The sequence below is a fragment of the Eutrema salsugineum genome, unplaced genomic scaffold (genome assembly GCF_000478725.1).
Source record: "Eutrema salsugineum unplaced genomic scaffold, Eutsalg1_0 scaffold_13, whole genome shotgun sequence".
Taxonomy (NCBI): Eukaryota; Viridiplantae; Streptophyta; class Magnoliopsida; order Brassicales; family Brassicaceae; genus Eutrema; species Eutrema salsugineum.
In genome coordinates this window covers 3,772,170-3,789,125 of record NW_006256885.1, presented here as the reverse complement: position 1 = coordinate 3,789,125, position 16,956 = coordinate 3,772,170, and the positions used below count along the sequence as shown (strand labels likewise).

At 49.1% G+C, this 16,956-nt stretch overlaps 2 protein-coding genes across 2 annotated transcripts; one reads left to right on the top strand and one right to left on the bottom strand.

Annotated features, from left to right (window-relative positions):
- The first annotated feature begins 2,049 nt into the window (after positions 1-2,049).
- On the top strand, positions 2,050-4,168 carry LOC18024364 (nitrile-specifier protein 2). The gene is made up of 4 exons (XM_006406775.2): positions 2,050-2,082; positions 2,197-2,415; positions 2,494-2,763; positions 2,968-4,168. The coding sequence occupies exons 2-4, from the start codon at positions 2,221-2,223 to the stop codon at positions 3,907-3,909; spliced, it is 1,407 nt and encodes a 468-aa protein (XP_006406838.1). The 5' UTR covers positions 2,050-2,082; positions 2,197-2,220; the 3' UTR covers positions 3,910-4,168.
- A 4,890-nt stretch (positions 4,169-9,058) lies between these two features.
- Positions 9,059-15,025, bottom strand: LOC112088926. Its single transcript, XM_024159474.1, has one exon. It carries the CDS (start codon positions 15,023-15,025, stop codon positions 9,059-9,061), a length of 5,967 nt encoding a protein of 1,988 aa, XP_024015242.1.
- Positions 15,026-16,956: the final 1,931 nt, after the last annotated feature.

Genomic DNA, 16,956 nt, shown 5'->3' with positions numbered 1-16,956 from the left:
GCATAAATTTTATTAAGAGAACAATTTCAAATGTAGCACCAAATGTATTTTTTCATGAGAGCAGAAATGATAAGTATTTATAACTTTTAATTAAAGTTACATAGATTAAGTTACAAAACAAATAAAATATATGGTGCTGGGCCAGCTGGGGAGAAAAGAATTGGTCCATGTACTTTAGTGAAAATAGCCCACTTACCAAATATTTTTGGGCTTTGCTTTTTAGTTTTGGGTTTGTTACTATTCAGTTTCCAATAAGGCTCATCATGTCATTGCATAAATTATGTGCCTATGGAATTAAAGTGTACTACAGTATACACAAGAATTATGCCAGAAACTCTCTCTCTCTCTCTCTCTCTCTCTCTCTCTTCTTTTTATTTTTGGTTAAGGATAATTTGTACTACAGTTGCTCAAAAAAAAGATAATTTGTACTACAATTGAGAAGATGTGTGAAACAAATAATAGCTCATGTTGTATTCTGAATCATCCGTTTTAAGTTTGAAAGCGGCGGAACATGTAGCAGAAAGTTGATAAATGGTGAAAAAGTTCAAATTATCTAGTAGAAGTTGGAGTTCACTTCGTTACAGATTATTCAGATTTCGAGTTTAATATAAAGTACATATAGTCTCCTATTACTTCTAAATAAATAACATAAACTATCTCTCGTATCTTGATTTTTGTCATCCAATATCATATAGCATATTTAAACAATTCTACTGTTATGTGCATACATTACATAAGTAAATTTGTGCATTAGTGCATACATGCGTTGGGTATCTTGTGGTATTCGATTGTCCATGTTATTACATTGATATTGTATACAACTATAGATCGTAGAAACTTATTTCTTGGTCGGCTGAATCCAATTGCATCATAATTTAAATATCCTCCATATCACGTATTTATTATGCCAGCATTGATGAGGATTATTATTGTAAGTCTGTTCAGTTGAATACTAAATATGAAAACCTTTACATGGAATGGAAGAGTTTTTTTTTTACAGTGGAAGAGTTTTTTTATAGAAATAATATAAAGTACATAATAGTAGACGTTAAGTTGAAAATGGAGGTAGAAAGAAAAATAAAACATTTATTGCTTAGAAAGGGAAAAATATAAAAACGAAAATATGTATCTATTTTTTTTAACCAAGAATGATTCGGATTTTTATCATCTAATTAATTTTCTATAGAGGATTCCTATCAATCACTGATAGATATTTACTTGGTTCACCATGTAAAGTGGACTAATAAATTGGAAGTCAGTTATGCATCTTTCTGAAAAAAATATAGCGAAGTTAAGAGAAAGATAAATGAAAATGGAATTCATAAATAAAAAAGAAATTTTGTCTCTCAAATTAGATTACAATTAGAGTTTTTCTGTTATACGTCGTCGACGCTTGTTTAAATTTCAAGACTCTTGTTCTATTTATATTAAGATTACTAGTAAAATTAGGCATTTAACATATACAGTATTAGTTTTTGTAGAAATCTATATCCAAACTAAAATGATTTTTCGGGTTGAATCTGATTAGAATTGGTTGAGTTGTCGAAATTGGACACCTAGCAATACTATTAATTGCCTCAAAAGCGGGGGTCCCGTTTTATAATTGAGGGCAATGTTACCTTTAATAGCTGATCATTAAGACGAACGTGGCTGTGATTCAGAAAAATAAAGCACTTGGAAATAACGAAACAAAAAATGATAAAAGTATAGTGTTCATAGAAAAAAGAATTATCTGTCTTGACTTTTGAGTAACAACGATATATGATATAAAATGGGGAATGTATATAGTTTTAGTTATAATAGTACATATATAATGAAATTCTCGTAAACTAAATGGAAAAAATCAGAGTAGCTGGCATATATCATTTCCTATATACACTATAGCGAGAATCATTCCTACTATAAGCGTAGCAGTTGAAGTCAAAAGTCAAAAATCATATCAATTAATTTTTTAGTGTCTCGCGGATCACGAGATAATACAGTATTGCAAGAAATATGTCTACGTGTATTTCCATGTGCCAATAAATACGCATGCAATCTCCCAAAATGGATCACGGCACAAAATCATTACTTTCTTCTCAGGTCAGCTTTCTCCACATCTGACATCTCTCTCTATCTGTCTCCCAAACAATGGTAGTTTGTATAGTATTTAATCATAATTGTTACTAAATTAACAATCTCTGTTCGTAATAACAGATTAATTAAAAGAAAGCAAAAGAGATGGCCCAAAAGCTGGAAGCAAAGGGTGGTGAGGCAGGAGAGGCATGGGACGATGGCACATTTGACGGTGTTAGAAAAGTATATGTAGGGCAAGGACAAGATGGTATAGCCTTCGTCAAGTTTGAGTATGTCAATGGTTCTGAAGTGGTTGTTGGAGATGAACGTGGGAAGCAGACATTGCTAGGAGCTGAGGAGGTACTAATATCAATATACATATATTTATGCTAAAAAAGGGTCTTTACTTATTTGTTTTCTTTTTGTTTCCCCATGCAGTTTGAGGTTGATCCAGATGACTACATCGTGTATGTGGAAGGTTACCATGAAAAAGTTTATGGGGTAACCACAGAAATCATCACGGCACTTAAATTCGAGACATATAAAGGCAAAACCTCTCAGCAATTCGGAATGGTCTCAGGGATAAAGTTTGTTCTACAAGGTGGCAAAATCGTTGGGTTTCACGGACGTTCTACCGATGTTCTACACTCCCTTGGAGCCTATATTTCTTTTCCCTCCACTCCTGACTTGCTTGGAAAGTGGGTAAAGGTAGTAATCTCTTATTTTATTTTATTTTCAAACACTGACAATCAAAAATAAGAAAATATTTATGAAGAATAGAGGAATAAGTGAAAAAATAAAAGTTTACTTTATTTAAAACATGCGGGAATCCTGGAATCATTCCTCGTGCAACTAATCAGAATCTAAATCTCTTTAACAGAAGAAACTAACAAAATATTATTAATTTATAAGGTGGAGCAAAAAGGAGACGGTCCAAGGCTAAGATGCTCACATGCCATAGCACAGGTAGGAAACAAGATTTACTCATTTGGTGGCGAGTTCGAACCAAATCAGCCCATAGACAAAGAACTTTACGTCTTTGACCTCGAGACCAGGACTTGGTCCATTTCTCCAGCCACCGGAGACGTTCCCCACCTCTCTTGCTTAGGCGTCTGTATGGTGTCAATTGGTTCAACCCTCTATGTCTTTGGAGGCCGAGACGCTTCCCGACAATACAACGGTTTCTACTCTTTTGACACGACGAAGAACGAGTGGAAACTGCTGACTCCTCTCGAAGAAGGACCCACTCCTCGTAGCTTCCACTCTATGGCAGCCGATGAGAACAACGTTTATGTTTTCGGTGGAGTGAGTGCCACGGAACGGCTCAAAACCCTAGACGCTTACAACATCGTTGATCAGAAGTGGGTGAAGTGTGCTACTCCGGGAGAGTCCTTTAGCATAAGAGGAGGAGCCGGGCTCGAAGTGGTGCAAGGGAAGGTTTGGGTGGTTTATGGATTCAACGGATGTGAAGTAGATGATGTTCATTACTACGATCCCGTTGAAGACAAGTGGACACAAGTAGAAACATTCGGTGAGAAACCTTCCGGGAGGAGCGTGTTCGCTAGTGCAGTTGTTGGGAAACACATTGTGATCTTTGGAGGTGAGATTGCTATGGACCCACAAGCTCACGTGGGTCCAGGAAAGTTGATCGGTGGGACTTTTGCGTTGGATACAGTGACTTTGAAATGGGAGAGGTTGGATAAGTTAGGTGAAGAGACTCCTAATATCAGGGGATGGTCTGCCTCCACAACTGGGACCATTGCTGGTAAGAAAGGGCTGGTTATGCATGGTGGGAAAGCTCAGACCAATGACCGGTTTGATGATCTCTACTTTTACGGGATTGACTCTGCTTAAACGCTTTAATTAAAACGTCGTTTGATGATAATCGTTTGCGATTGTTCGTTTGTGTGTGTGATTCGATAAGAGAAGGTCGTGATCTCATATGATCCTTCCTTCATCAGCGTTGTTAATCCTTTAGATCACTAAGTATGCTTAATAGATTATGAGAACGATTAGAGATGGTTTCGGGGTGAGATTTTCGTATAATAAGAGTGATTTAGTTAAAGGGAAAAAGAAAGTGTCAGCTCGGAAACGTAAGGGATGTTTGCAATGAGATAACATCTGATGTTTCGAACTAAGTCTGGAGTAGATCCAGTTCGGTGCTTTTTATTTCGTTACAGCGAGCTCGGTTGAGAGACAAGTGTATTAAAGTAGAGAGAGAGAGTAATAATTTTCCCGGTCCCCCTCATAAATGATCTACGAGGAGTATTTATAGCGGGAGTTGGGAGACGAGTTTACTCCAAATCGGGGCGACGTGGCAGCTTCAGCGCATCTCGCGGGTATGGCGTCTGGAGCCGCACGTCCGAACCACTCCGCGGCGTGTGATGATGGTCCTTCGCCGAGCTTCTTACGTGCTTAGGTCACTGTAGACGAACTGCCCCTACACGTGTCAGGTTCTGCTCGGCTCCGCGCACTGTAGATCGGCGTCACAATGATAACGATTTGGCGGGACCATGCTGACCGGGCTCGTTGACTTTGGCTGGGTTTCTGTTGACTTAGTCTGTGGGCTTTATTGTCCAAGATGGGCCTAGCTAATTGGGGGTGCTAAGCCCACCTCCAACAATAGGCCCCCCCAGTTCGGTGTGTGAGAGGTTGTCAAATGCGCTGGACTCGTGGTGTTGATTAGCTTGGCCCGTCTCAGGTCGGTGTTAAGTGGGTTTTAGGGCGAACTCCCTCGTGCTTTAGTATAGGCGGGGAAAGGATGAGGGTTTCCCGCGGAAAACCCCTGAGCTCCCGCGCGTGACCGGCACGCGGGGACATAAAGGGACGTTTATTGCTGCTTTTTATTTCTGCGCGTCTCGAGGAGGGTACCGAAGCGGCGTCATCATTAGGGTTTTGCCAAGTGTCGATCATCCCTCCGATTGATCACTTTTCCCTTCTACTTAAATGCTCTTCCCTTTTTCTTCTTTTCACTTTTGCTTTCACGTGGAAAACAGGAACGAGGAATTATACGAAACATTTCTCCTCTTTGCTCCTTCGATTTCGTTCTTCTTCATTCTCTTTTTCGTTTTCGATTCTTCGCATTCCGTGATGGCAGACATCTTTGATGGGATTTCGGCCGAGTCTCAGACCGAATCTGGGTCTCGTGAGGAGCGTGACAAGATGCTTCCGGAAAGCTCTTCGCCGGCGCCGAGTTCTGAGCATACGGATTCCCCTTCCCGCGCGGAAGATGAGGGGGACGATCTTCCGATCGTCCACCGGGCTAAAGGGAAGGCACCCCAGACCGGGCCATCGAGAGGCGGTGGTAGGCGGCGAGGCGAGCCCGGTGGTCGAGGTGGTGATCCGATTTCGCGACCTCAGAAATCCAAAGTCTCGAAGACTCCTCGGATTTCTTATGCGGACGGGGGGTCGGCGACCTGGAGTAATTCGGAGTCCGTATCGGCGATGATTTCTGGGTGCGGGTTTCCTTCAGACGTCGAAATCCGGATTCTTGCCGAGGATGATCGTCCTTGGCGTCCTCCGACCGGCTTTGTATGCCTGTGTGAGGCTTATTTTACGAAGTGCGGGCTGCGCTTTCCTCTTCCCGACCTGTTTGTCTCGTACTGTCGGAGAAGGGATTTGGCGTTTTCGCAGATCTGCCCGACAACGGTGCAGAATATGATTGTGTTGGTGACTCTGGGGTCGGAGGCTGGTGTCAATGTGACGCTCGACCTTTTCGAGGATATTATCAATCATAAGAACAACCCTGCCATTTCGGGTTCTTATTACGCTTCCTTCAGGCCGGGGTTGAATATCACTTCGAACAAGCCGAGCAAGGTTGGCGATTGGGACCGGAGTTATTTTTTCGTGCGGGCTAAGGAAGCTGCCGGTCTCGTTCCGGGCCGGAAGTACCGATCTGATTGGAATTTTTCTCCTAGTAAGTTGCCGAAGTGAACATTATTGACCGGACTGGCGCCTTCTGTTTTTCCTTACTTTTGTTTTTTTTTTTTTGTAGTTTCGCACCGAGACGGAGTCAAAGTAGGGGACTACGAGCCGCTCCTTGATAAGCTTAGGTCGGTGGAGAGACGCAGGTGGGCGGATTTTTCTGCCGAACGGGTGGCGGTGGCGTTTGCGACGATGGCGTCGGGTAAAGGCCTAACCCTTTCCTCCCTTTTTTTTTTTTTTTTTTTTTTTTTTTTATGAATGGGACTATGTTGCAGGCCGCCCGCGGAATTTTTCTTCAGCCGGTGCTACGTCCTCGACGGCACCGAGGAGGCCGGTTGGTCCGCCGGCGTCGGGTGAGACTCGGTCGGGGCAAGGCGCTGGGACCGCGCCGTCTTTAGCTCGGACGAGGCCGATCGCGCCCCAAAAAGCATCTGTTAGGAGGACGACGTCGGGCGCTGTAGCGGGTGCGTCTTCATCTGTGCCGAGACCGGGCTCCGCGGCGAGGTCGTCCGCTCCAACCCCACGGTCGACGCCGGTTCCGTTAGCTCCGCTGTCGGCTCCGTTGCTTACTCCACCCGCATCTTCGCCGATGTCGACCCCTGCTTTGAGGCCTGGTGAGTTACCGTTTTTTTTTTTGTTTAGCTGGTTACTATGGTGTTGTGGGTTGACGCGTTATTCTCAGGTCGCTCCCGCTTCACAATTCCTTCGTACGCGGCTACGTTTATTCCCACGCCGACCGTCCCGAATTCTGGTGCTTCCGTCGATGAGGAGGCGGAGAACGTTCCTGCGCTGAGGAGGAGGACGGCTGCCGAGAGGGAAAGGGAAGACGGCGTCGTTCCGGATGAGGCATCGAAGAGACGGAGGACTGGGGATGCGGAAGACGCGACGTCCGAGCCGGGGCCGATGCAGCCTGGTGAACAAGAAGGTGGGGTCCCTGGATCTCAAGGGGCTGATTCTCCGGAAGGTAGAGGGGAGCAGGGCGTCGAGGGTACCGCGGTGACCGACCTCGCGGCGGAAGAAAGGGAGGGCGGTGGCGACGGTACTTGGGGCCAACAAGGTCGGGACGATGTTGGTCCCGAGGGCGGGGATGCCGAGATGGACAGGAACGATCTGCCCGGTGGGGGTGATAGTGAGATTGTTTCTCAACCTCATGAGGGTGGGGAGGGCGAGGGTCGGAGGGAGGCAGGGGAGACCGGAGCGCGGGCACCCGGGATGCCCACCAATGAACCGGGTCTGCAGGAGGATAACCGCTTCGACTTTAGCTATCGCGAAGCAGGTCGGAGCATCCACTGCGATAAGCGTCAGTGCGCCGATCTTATCTATGCAGCGTCACATGGGAGGCAGGAACCGTACCGCTCCGTGGAGGACTTGGCTGTATCCGCGAACTTTCAGATCGCTTCGCGGGATTTGATTCGGGTAAGTTCGGGATCTCGCAACTGTATTATTTGTGTTATTCCAGATGATTGAATATATGTATTCTGTGCAGGCCGGAGCTTGTCTGACCGCCATATGCGAGGGCTATGAGAAGCGGCTCGACGATGCTCAAGAAGAGATCGTCAGGTCGGCAAACCAAGTGGTGACTCTCGAGCAGGAGCAGTCCTTGGCGGGGGAGAGGATTCGGGCGCTAGAGCGGGAGCTGGCAGAAGAGAGAGCGCACTCCGCCGCGCTAAGGGAGACCTCGGTTGAGGTGGGAAGGCTCCGATCTGACCTAGAGCAGGAGCAAGCGAAATCGAGGGGGTTGGAGGAGCAGATCTCCATCGCGTCTGAGGCGGCAAGGGAGGCGACCGTACAACGGGATACGCTACGGTCCGAGCTTGATGCGGAGAGGGTGAAGTCTGCCGATCTCGAGGCGCGGGTGACCAGTTCGTCTGACGTGATCAGGATACTCTCTTCGGAGAGGGATCATCATAAGGCTGAGTCCTTGCGGGTATCGGATATGTACATCCGGTTACACGGGAAGGTTAAGGCTGCCCAGGATCATCTCGCCAAGGAGAACGCGCGCATCGCGAATGCGCAAGCGGATAGGAAGCGTAAGTGGCAGGCGAAGATGATCAAGATCCGAGCTCATTTGTCAGGTCGGGAGAAGGAGTCGCCGGTACAGCTTCTTCTGAGCCAGGTGGTGGGGACGCACGAGTGCCTCATGAGGTTGAAGGATGTATATGGATTGACACCGCCTCCGGAAGTCCTAGAGAAGCTGAAAAGTGACGAGGCCGAGTTTAGGGCCCAGCTCGAGAGGATTGATTATCCCGATCTTACTCCGGACGATCTCTGCCTCCCAAATGATGCCCCTCTAGTGATTCGTGCTGAGGCTGCTCTGCCCGTATATGTGGTAGAGAGGACCGGTGCCGAGCAGACGTCAGCTGTTCCCGAGGCGGCGTCGACTTTGTCTTCGATGCCTGGCCAAGGCGTGGAGCCTCCCGTGCCGGACTCCTCGAACCCTGAACCGTCCTCAGGAGGGAGAGGTGGAGCGGCGGAATCGACCCGGCCTTTTCGCGGTCAGTTCGGGACGAACGTGCGGATGCTGAGCCCGGAGGATGCTAGGGACCTGCGTACCGATGAAGCTTGAGCTCTCTCCCCCCCCTTTTGTTTTTTTTTTTTTTTGGGTTGTAGGCCGAGGTGCCAAGATTCTGATGTAGGCCTCGTGCCGTTTGTACATAGAAATTCATTGGAAAATTTAAGTTCTGTTCAATGCGAAATTGAGTTCGGCTTATATGTCAGAAAATGTATTGTGAGTGCGAGTAGCTAGCTCGGCTGAAAACACTTATAGGTTGTGTGTTGCGCGATGCAGATCGGAATCTGGCTAAAGACACTTAATAGTTTGTGTGTCTATAGATGCGAGTCGGAACTCGGCTGAAACACTTTCGTGGTTTGTGTGTTTAGAGATGCGAGTAAGGACTCGGCTATATATGAGCTCGGAAGCCGATTTTTAGAGAAATATTTTTTTTATTAATAATAGCTGTGCCCGGGTTGGGCTGCCTACGTACCCTTCCGAGGAAGGGATCAAGCCAGTCGTAGTTCGGTTATTTTTACATTGGTAGGTTTGGATTTTCGAGGACGGGAGCTTAATGCCGAGATGGGCTTAGTAGTAGAATCGCTTGAGATTGGCCGCGTTCCATGAGCGCAGGATTGCGTCGCCTGCCATTGTGACGAGCTCGTACACTCCGGGCTTGACGATTCTTGCGATGAGGTAGGGGCCTTCCCAGTTGGCTCCGAGCTTGCCCGCGTTTAATTCCGCTGTGTTTTCGAACACTTTTTGCAAAACTAAGTCACCTTCTGTGAAGAATCTGCCTTTGACCTTTTTGTTGTAATACTTGGAGGCGAGCTGTTGGTAATTTTGCATGCGAAGCAATGATTGGTCGCGGTCCTCCTCGGCGAAGTCGAGCTCGCTGCGGATCATGTTGCTGTTGAGGTCGGGGTCTTGTGTGAGCATCGAGCGGCGGATTGTGGGGAGTCCGACCTCCGAGGGGGCCATTGCTTCCATGCCGTGCGACAGACTGAATGGAGTTCGTCTTGTTGCACGCGGAGGCGTGGTTCGATGAGACCAAAGGACTCCATCAAGCTCGTCTACCCAGAGACCTTTTTTTTCGTCTAGCCGTTTTTTGAGGCCGTCTAAGATTGTTTTGTTCGTTGCTTCGGCCTGCCCGTTTCCTTGTGGGTACCTCGGGGTTGACTTGCTCAGCCTGATCTTCCATTTTGCACAGAAGTCTTCGAAAATGATCGACGTGAACTGGGCGCCGTTATCCGTGACGATCTCGTAGGGTAGACCGTGGCGACAGATGATGAACTTCCACACGAACTTGCGGACGTCCTCGGCGGTGATCCGGGCGTAGGATTCGGCCTCGACCCATTTGGTGAAGTAGTCCGTCATGACGAGGAGGAAACGCTTTTGGCGGGATCTTGGCAGCGGTCCCACGATGTCCATGGCCCAACGCATGAATGGGTAGGGCGGTGATGCCGTGGTGAGTAGCTCGGTGGGCGAATGGATCATGGGGCCGTGGCGTTGGCATTTTTCGCACCGGGCTGCGAACTTGTTGCAATCCTCGACCATTGTTGGCCAGTAATGTCCTTGGTTACGGATCCGGAGTGCGAGAGTTCGGCCGGTACAGTGGCTTCCTCCAGCGCCTTCGTGCATCTCCTTCATAACGTCGATTGTTTTGTCTCCGTGGAGACAGCTGAGCAGGGCGCCAGTTTCGCTCCACCGAAATAGGTTTCCGTCGAACTGGAAATACTTGGCGGCTTTCTTTTTTAATCTCCGAGCTGCCCAGCGGTCGTCAGGGACCGTCCCGCTGATGATATATGACAGGATGTCAGGTCGCCAATCTGGTTTGATGGGCTCGGGCGGGGGAGGTGGCAGGTTCTCACCGTCCTGGACATCCTGCTCTTCGATTGGGTCACCGGCGAGAAAATCGTTGATGAGGCAGATCCCCTTCGGGAGCTCTATGCTGGGGGAATCGATGCTCTCCACGGGGATTACTCGGCGCTGAGTGGGATCCGAGGTGGAGGCCAGAGCGGCTAGGGCGTCTGCAGAAGTATTATCCCCTCGGGGGATCTTGGTGAGATGAAATTCGGAGAACTCGGAGGCCAGGTCTTGGACAACCTTGAGATAGGCTTCCATGCGGTCGTTCTTGGCTTCATACTCGCCACTGAATTGGTTTGCGACGAGCTGGGAGTCGCAGTACGCTTGGATTTTCTTGACCCCGATCTCCTTTGCCAGTCGCAGGCCGGCTATCAGGGCCTCGTACTCCGCCTCGTTATTCGATGCCTGGAATGCTAAGCGGAATGACTGCTCTATCACCTCGTGGGTCGGTGATTCCAAGCAGATGCCGACGCCAGAGCCATGCTTTGAGGCCGAACCATCGACGTGAAGGCTCCATTTCTCATCGGGTGCTTCGCCGGTTAGCTCGGGAGCGAGTTCGACGAGGAAATCTGCCAATACTTGGGACTTCGCAGCGGTCCGTCCTCGATAGTCGATGTCGTATTCGCTGAGCTCTACCGCCCACTTCGCCATCCTACCCGACTGGCTCGGGCTGTGAAGGATTGTCCGCAGAGGATGTGTGGTTAGGACGGCGACAGTGTGAGATTGGAAGTAGGGGCGGAGCTTCCGGGCTGCTGTTACGACGGCCAACGCCAGTTTCTCCATGGTCGGGTACCTGCTCTCGGCTCCGTCCAGGGATTTAGAGACGTAGAAAACCGGCTTTTGCTCTCCTCGGTCCTCTCGAACCAGGACACCGCTTACAGCCGAGGTGGACACGGCGATGTACAGGTACAAGGTTTCTCCGTCTTCGGGCTTGGCCAGGACGGGTGGAGTTGAGAGGTATTCTTTCAGTTGCTGAAATGCCAGCTCGCACTTGTCGTCCCATTCGAACTTTTTGTTTCCTCGGAGTAGTTGATAGAAGGGGAGACATTTATCGGTGGATCGCGAGATAAATCGATTGAGGGCGGCAATTCTTCCGGTGAGACGCTGGACTTCACGGGTGCTTTTTGGTGACTGCAGTTTGAGGACGGCTTGGATTTGCTTCGGGTTTGCCTCTATCCCGCGCTGGGTGACCACGTAACCGAGAAATTCTCCTGAGGTGACACCGAAAGTGCACTTCGCGGGGTTGAGCTTCATGCCGTACTCGTTCAGAGTTTTGAAACACGTTTTTAGATGATCGACGTGATCACCAGCCACCATGGATTTAACGAGCATGTCGTCTATATACACCTCCATTGTGCGTCCGAGCTGGTCGGCGAACATCTTGTTCACGAGGCGCTGATAGGTGGCTCCGGCGTTTTTGAGCCCAAACGGCATGACCTTGTAGCAGTAGGTTCCACGGTCCGTGATGAATGCCGTCTTCTCCCTATCGTCGGGGTGCATGAAGATTTGATTGTAGCCCGAGAAGGCGTCCATGAAAGAGAGTAGCTCGTTCCCTGCAGTCGCCTCGACGACCTGGTCGATTCTTGGAAGGGGGAAGCAGTCCTTCGGGCAGGCCTTGTTGAGGTCGGTGAAGTCCACGCAGACTCTCCACTTGCCGTTTTTCTTTTTTACCACGACCGGGTTTGCGAGCCAATCCGGATATTTCACCTCTGTGATATTCCCGGCTGCCGTTAACCTATCCACCTCGTCATTCACGGCTTGAGCGCGCTCGGCGCCTAACTTTCGCCTCTTCTGCTTGATAGGCCGGAAGGTCGGGTCGACATTCAGTTCGTGGCTGCATATGGCCGGGTTGATGCCGGGCATGTCGCTGGTTGACCAGGCGAAGCTCGAGACGTTCTGCTTGAGGAACCCGATGAGCTCGGTCTTGATGCTTTCTTTCAGGTCGGCTCCGATGCCGACGCAGCGGTCGCTGTGACCGGGGTCGATGTTGACCTGGACAACGAGATCTCGGAGAGGATGATCTGCTTGGCTCGGTTCCCCTGGGAGCTCGGGTCCTACGATGTTGCAGGCAGGGACTCCGTTGCGGCTTACTGTGGCGCAGAGCTGAGTGCGGGCGGCGTTGCGGAGCTTATGTTCGATAATGAAGCATGAGCGCGAGATCCTTTGGTCGCTCCGGACTGTGAATGTGCCGGCCTGGTTGGGGAACTTGAGGCACTGGTGGTAGGTCGAGGTGACCGCCTTCATCGAATGCAGCCAAGGAGTACCGAGGATGATGTTGTATATGGCTGGACGGTCGACGACGGTGAATTTGACTATTTTTGTCACCCGACCTACGTAGACCGGCAGCTTGATCGTCCCTATCGATGTGATTGTATCTCCTGCGAAGCCGGTCAGGGGAGTGAGGGTTGGCTTCATCTCCACGCCGTGTAGGTCCATCTTCTTGAGGGCTTCTTTGAAGATGAGATCTACCGAGCTGCCCGTATCGACAAGGACCCGAGTCACGTCGCAATCTGCTACGCGAATTTGGATGACGAGGGGGTCGTTGTGAGGTTGGTCGACTCCCTCGGCGTCTTCCTCGGAGAACGTTATTCCCCTACCGCTTGTGTCTTGAGCGTTGGTTACTCTGATCTTTGCCACCCACCTCTCTGTCGGGGTGGACTTCCGCTCGTGGACTTTTATCGAGCGAACCGAGTCGTTGCAGGACAGGAGACCGCCCATGATCATTCCGATCATTGTCCGAGCCGGCGGTGGGGACGCCTGTCTCTGAGGTGCGGCCTGCTGTTGCCGTTGTTGCTGAACGGGCTGGACCCTATCGTTCTCGCGAGATGGGGAGCGCTGGCGGCGATTATCTTGTTGAACTCGGTTGTCTTGACGACGCTGGTTATCATTACGACCTCGGCCGCGCGGCTGCTGCTGGTCGGGGACTCTAATTCCCCCCTTTTGGTACTGAGCGAGGAGAGCTTCTTGAAGTTTGCGGCACTGCTCGGTTGCGTGCCCCTTCAGTTGGTGATACTCGCAGAACGCCTGGTTGTCTCTGGTAGCAGGAGCGGCGGCTCGCTCTTGGACGACCTGAGCCGGGGGCGGCGACTGGACCGGCGGCGGTGCCTCGATGGTGCGATACCATTTGTTAGATGGGAGAGGCTGCTGGTAATACTGCTGCGATGAGCTGGGTGCGGCCATCCCAGGTCGGTTGTACTGCGTATCGACTGCACAGTGGGGGCTGTCTACGCGGAAGACGGCTGCAGCTTCTTCGACGGGACACGAGGTCGGCGCGTTGCTGATGAGAAAAGTTGCGGCCTGCCTGCCCCTATATTCCTCATCGTAGTGCTGGCGGGGTTCGTGGTATTCGTCCTGAGCCCTTTCCTTTTGAGGTGGATTTTTCTGGGAAGCGAGCTTCCTAAGACTTGCCCTCTCCTCCTCGACTTCAATATGCAGCCCGGCGCGGTGTAATGCGTCTTCCAGAGTGTGCGGCGCGTTGAGCTTGAGTTCGTCCTTGAAAGCCGAGTCGAAGTGGAGGGCTTTCCTCAGGGCTGGGATGGCGGACTCGTCCGACACTGAGGCGCGGGAGGCCGTCGCTTTGAAGCGTTCGATGAACGACCGGAGGGATTCTTTCGGTCCCTGGCTCAAGGCCCAGAGATCGGCAGTTGAAGCAGAACGCTGGATAAATATGGAGTAATGTTTGAGGAAAGCGGTCGAGAGCGCTTTGAAGCTATCGATCAAGTGCGTCTCCAGCCTGGAGAACCAAGTCAGGGCGGGGCCGACCAGGTTTTCCACGAAGAGTTGACAGTGTCCGGCCTCCCGCTCTTCGGGCGTGAAGTGAGCTCGTCCCATGGCGATGGTGAATGCCGTTAGATACTGCGTGGGATCGGTATCTCCGGCGTAAGGTGGGAGCTTCACTTTGCTGACGTGGCGGAAAGGGGTGGAGGCGATTCGGTGCGTGAACGGTGTGTTTTGCGTCTCCTGCAGGACACGATCTATTTCTGGGGCCGAGCTCGTGGCTCGATGGACCTTGGAGTTCATTTCGCGAATTTTTGCCTTGATGGCCTCGATCTCCGCGTCGCGGTCTCTCTCTGCGGCCATGTGTCGGAACGCCTCCGGGCTGGAATGCAGAGGGCGCATTTCGGCCGAGCGATTTGCCAATTGGGTGGATCTCCGACTTGGTCCGGCTGACTCGGTTGGGGAGTCACCGAAGAGGTTCCTTTGCAGGAGTAGCACTTCTGAGCGGTGAGCTTCCTCGAGGTCGCGCTCAACCGAGGACCCGGGATTCTCTGGTTGGTTTGTGTGGGCTCCGCGCCCTGCCGTGAGCTCGGCAAACCTTCGGTCAGTTTGGCGGGTCATCTCGTCCATTCGGTCGAGCAAGGAATGGAGCAGAGGAGCCAGGGCGTGATCTCCGGCTGCCGGAGTGGTCCTTTCGGCTGGGGCCTGCAGGATGACATGTCTCGGACTCGCGGGTAATGCTATTGCCTCCGGGATTTGATGGGGAGCGCTGCTTTCCAGCTCGGACTCCAAGGGGAGCGGCGGTGCTGGTAGCTGCGGTGCAGGCATTCCGGTCTCTGTTGGTACGGCGGCTTCCTTAGGGTTGACAACCGACGAAGGCGACGTGAGTGCTGCGGGTGTCGTGGTTGTCGACTTGGCTGTCGCTGGTGATGATTTTGACATTCCTGATGTTGAGGGCGGTGTTCCTGCCATTTCCAAATCTTCCTTGTGCGTGTAGAAAATCTCTAAACTTCCCCCTCCTTCTAGCGCCAATTGTTAATCCTTTAGATCACTAAGTATGCTTAATAGATTATGAGAACGATTAGAGATGGTTTCGGGGTGAGATTTTCGTATAATAAGAGTGATTTAGTTAAAGGGAAAAAGAAAGTGTCAGCTCGGAAACGTAAGGGATGTTTGCAATGAGATAACAACTGATGTTTCGAACTAAGTCTGGAGTAGATCCAGTTCGGTGCTTTTTATTTCGTTACAGCGAGCTCGGTTGAGAGACAAGTGTATTAAAGTAGAGAGAGAGAGTAATAATTTTCCCGGTCCCCCTCATAAATGATCTACGAGGAGTATTTATAGCGGGAGTTGGGAGACGAGTTTACTCCAAATCGGGGCGACGTGGCAGCTTCAGCGCATCTCGCGGGTATGGCGTCTGGAGCCGCACGTCCGAACCACTCCGCGGCGTGTGATGATGGTCTTTCGCCGAGCTACTTACGTGCTTAGGTCACTGTAGACGAACTGCCCCTACACGTGTCAGGTTCTGCTCGGCTCCGCGCACTGTAGATCGGCGTCGCAATGATAACGATTTGGCGGGACCATGCTGACCGGGCTCGTTGACTTTGGCTGGGTTTCTGTTGACTTAGTCTGTGGGTTTTATTGTCCAAGATGGGCCTAGCTAATTGGGGGTGCTAAGCCCACCTCCAACAAGTGTGTCTGTTTTTTTTTTTTTTTTTTCGTTTTTTTCTGTGTTTTCTCATGGTTCATGTTTAAAACATAAATTGCTTGTAGACAAAAAAAACAATAAATTGCTTATTTCTTTCAAGGAATCACCTGATAAAAAAAAGACAGACAACTAGACAAGAACGGAGAGTCATAGCTTTAGCTTAATTAAATGAACAACGATGGGATGTGCTCCGATAACGCGTTTACGATTCATAAATAAAATCAATTGTATATACGCGAAAGCGACACTAATCCTACTCCGGGCGGTTGAGAAGTGATAAAACCCTTAACATAAAAAAACAATTAAAAACCCCTTTAAATAAACTAGAGAATTCTCCTTTTTAAAAAATTGGACACTTGGCCAAAACGAACGAAAAGGTAGACATATTTGCAAGACTTATTTTTAATTTCATGACTTATTTTTAATTACATGGCTTATTTTGGTGTAACACAAACTCAACCCAAAATTATAAATTATCCTGGTATTTCCAAAATAAATGCATCTCGAAACACAAAAATGTTGTGGGAAACTGTTGCCAAAAAAAATGTATGTAAAATTAACTCAAACCCTAATTTCAATTTTCAACTAACACGATGGATCATATGAATCACGTTGGGACTTGGGCTTTCTTTCACTATAATCGTATATAAAAGAGTTTTTCTATCAAAGATCCTCACATATCCAAAAAAATAAAATAAAGAATATACCTCCAGGGTTACCCTAAAAGTTTGACGGTTGGCACATCAAATTTCACGTGTTGAAGGTTTAGAGAGATTCAATGTTTCCTTATAATCGAGTATAATTAATAAGATTTGTCTCTATCAAAGGTGATCACATATTTTGTATATATATAAAACAAGTACAATTATACAACCATGCTTACCTAAAGGAATCAACTTCTATAACATTGTGAACTTCTTAATTTGGAAACAAATGATCTGACAAAGTCTCTACTGATTAGAATCTTACAGGAAACATATATTCTATAGTTTTAAGATGGGAGAACACGAAAAACCAATGAGAATATGGATGTGTTCTTGAAACTGGTTTAAGATGTTGCAAGTTTGAATGTTAATAACACTTACTCTCTGTCTTTGTTACTTCTCTACGATTATAATAACCGGCTACAAAGTCATAGTCTATTTCATAGGTACATAAAAGTCACAACAAACACAACCATCCAATCGTATCTATT

Coding starts and splice junctions, on each gene's coding strand:
- LOC112088926 (XM_024159474.1), bottom strand. CDS start 15,025: ATGGCAGGAACACCGCCCTCAACATCAGGAATGTCAAAATCATCACCA.
- LOC18024364 (XM_006406775.2), top strand. CDS start 2,221: ATGGCCCAAAAGCTGGAAGCAAAGGGTGGTGAGGCAGGAGAGGCATGG. Junction 2,416..2,493: donor CATTGCTAGGAGCTGAGGAG/GTACTAATATCA, acceptor TTCCCCATGCAG/TTTGAGGTTGATCCAGATGA. Junction 2,764..2,967: donor TGCTTGGAAAGTGGGTAAAG/GTAGTAATCTCT, acceptor TTAATTTATAAG/GTGGAGCAAAAAGGAGACGG.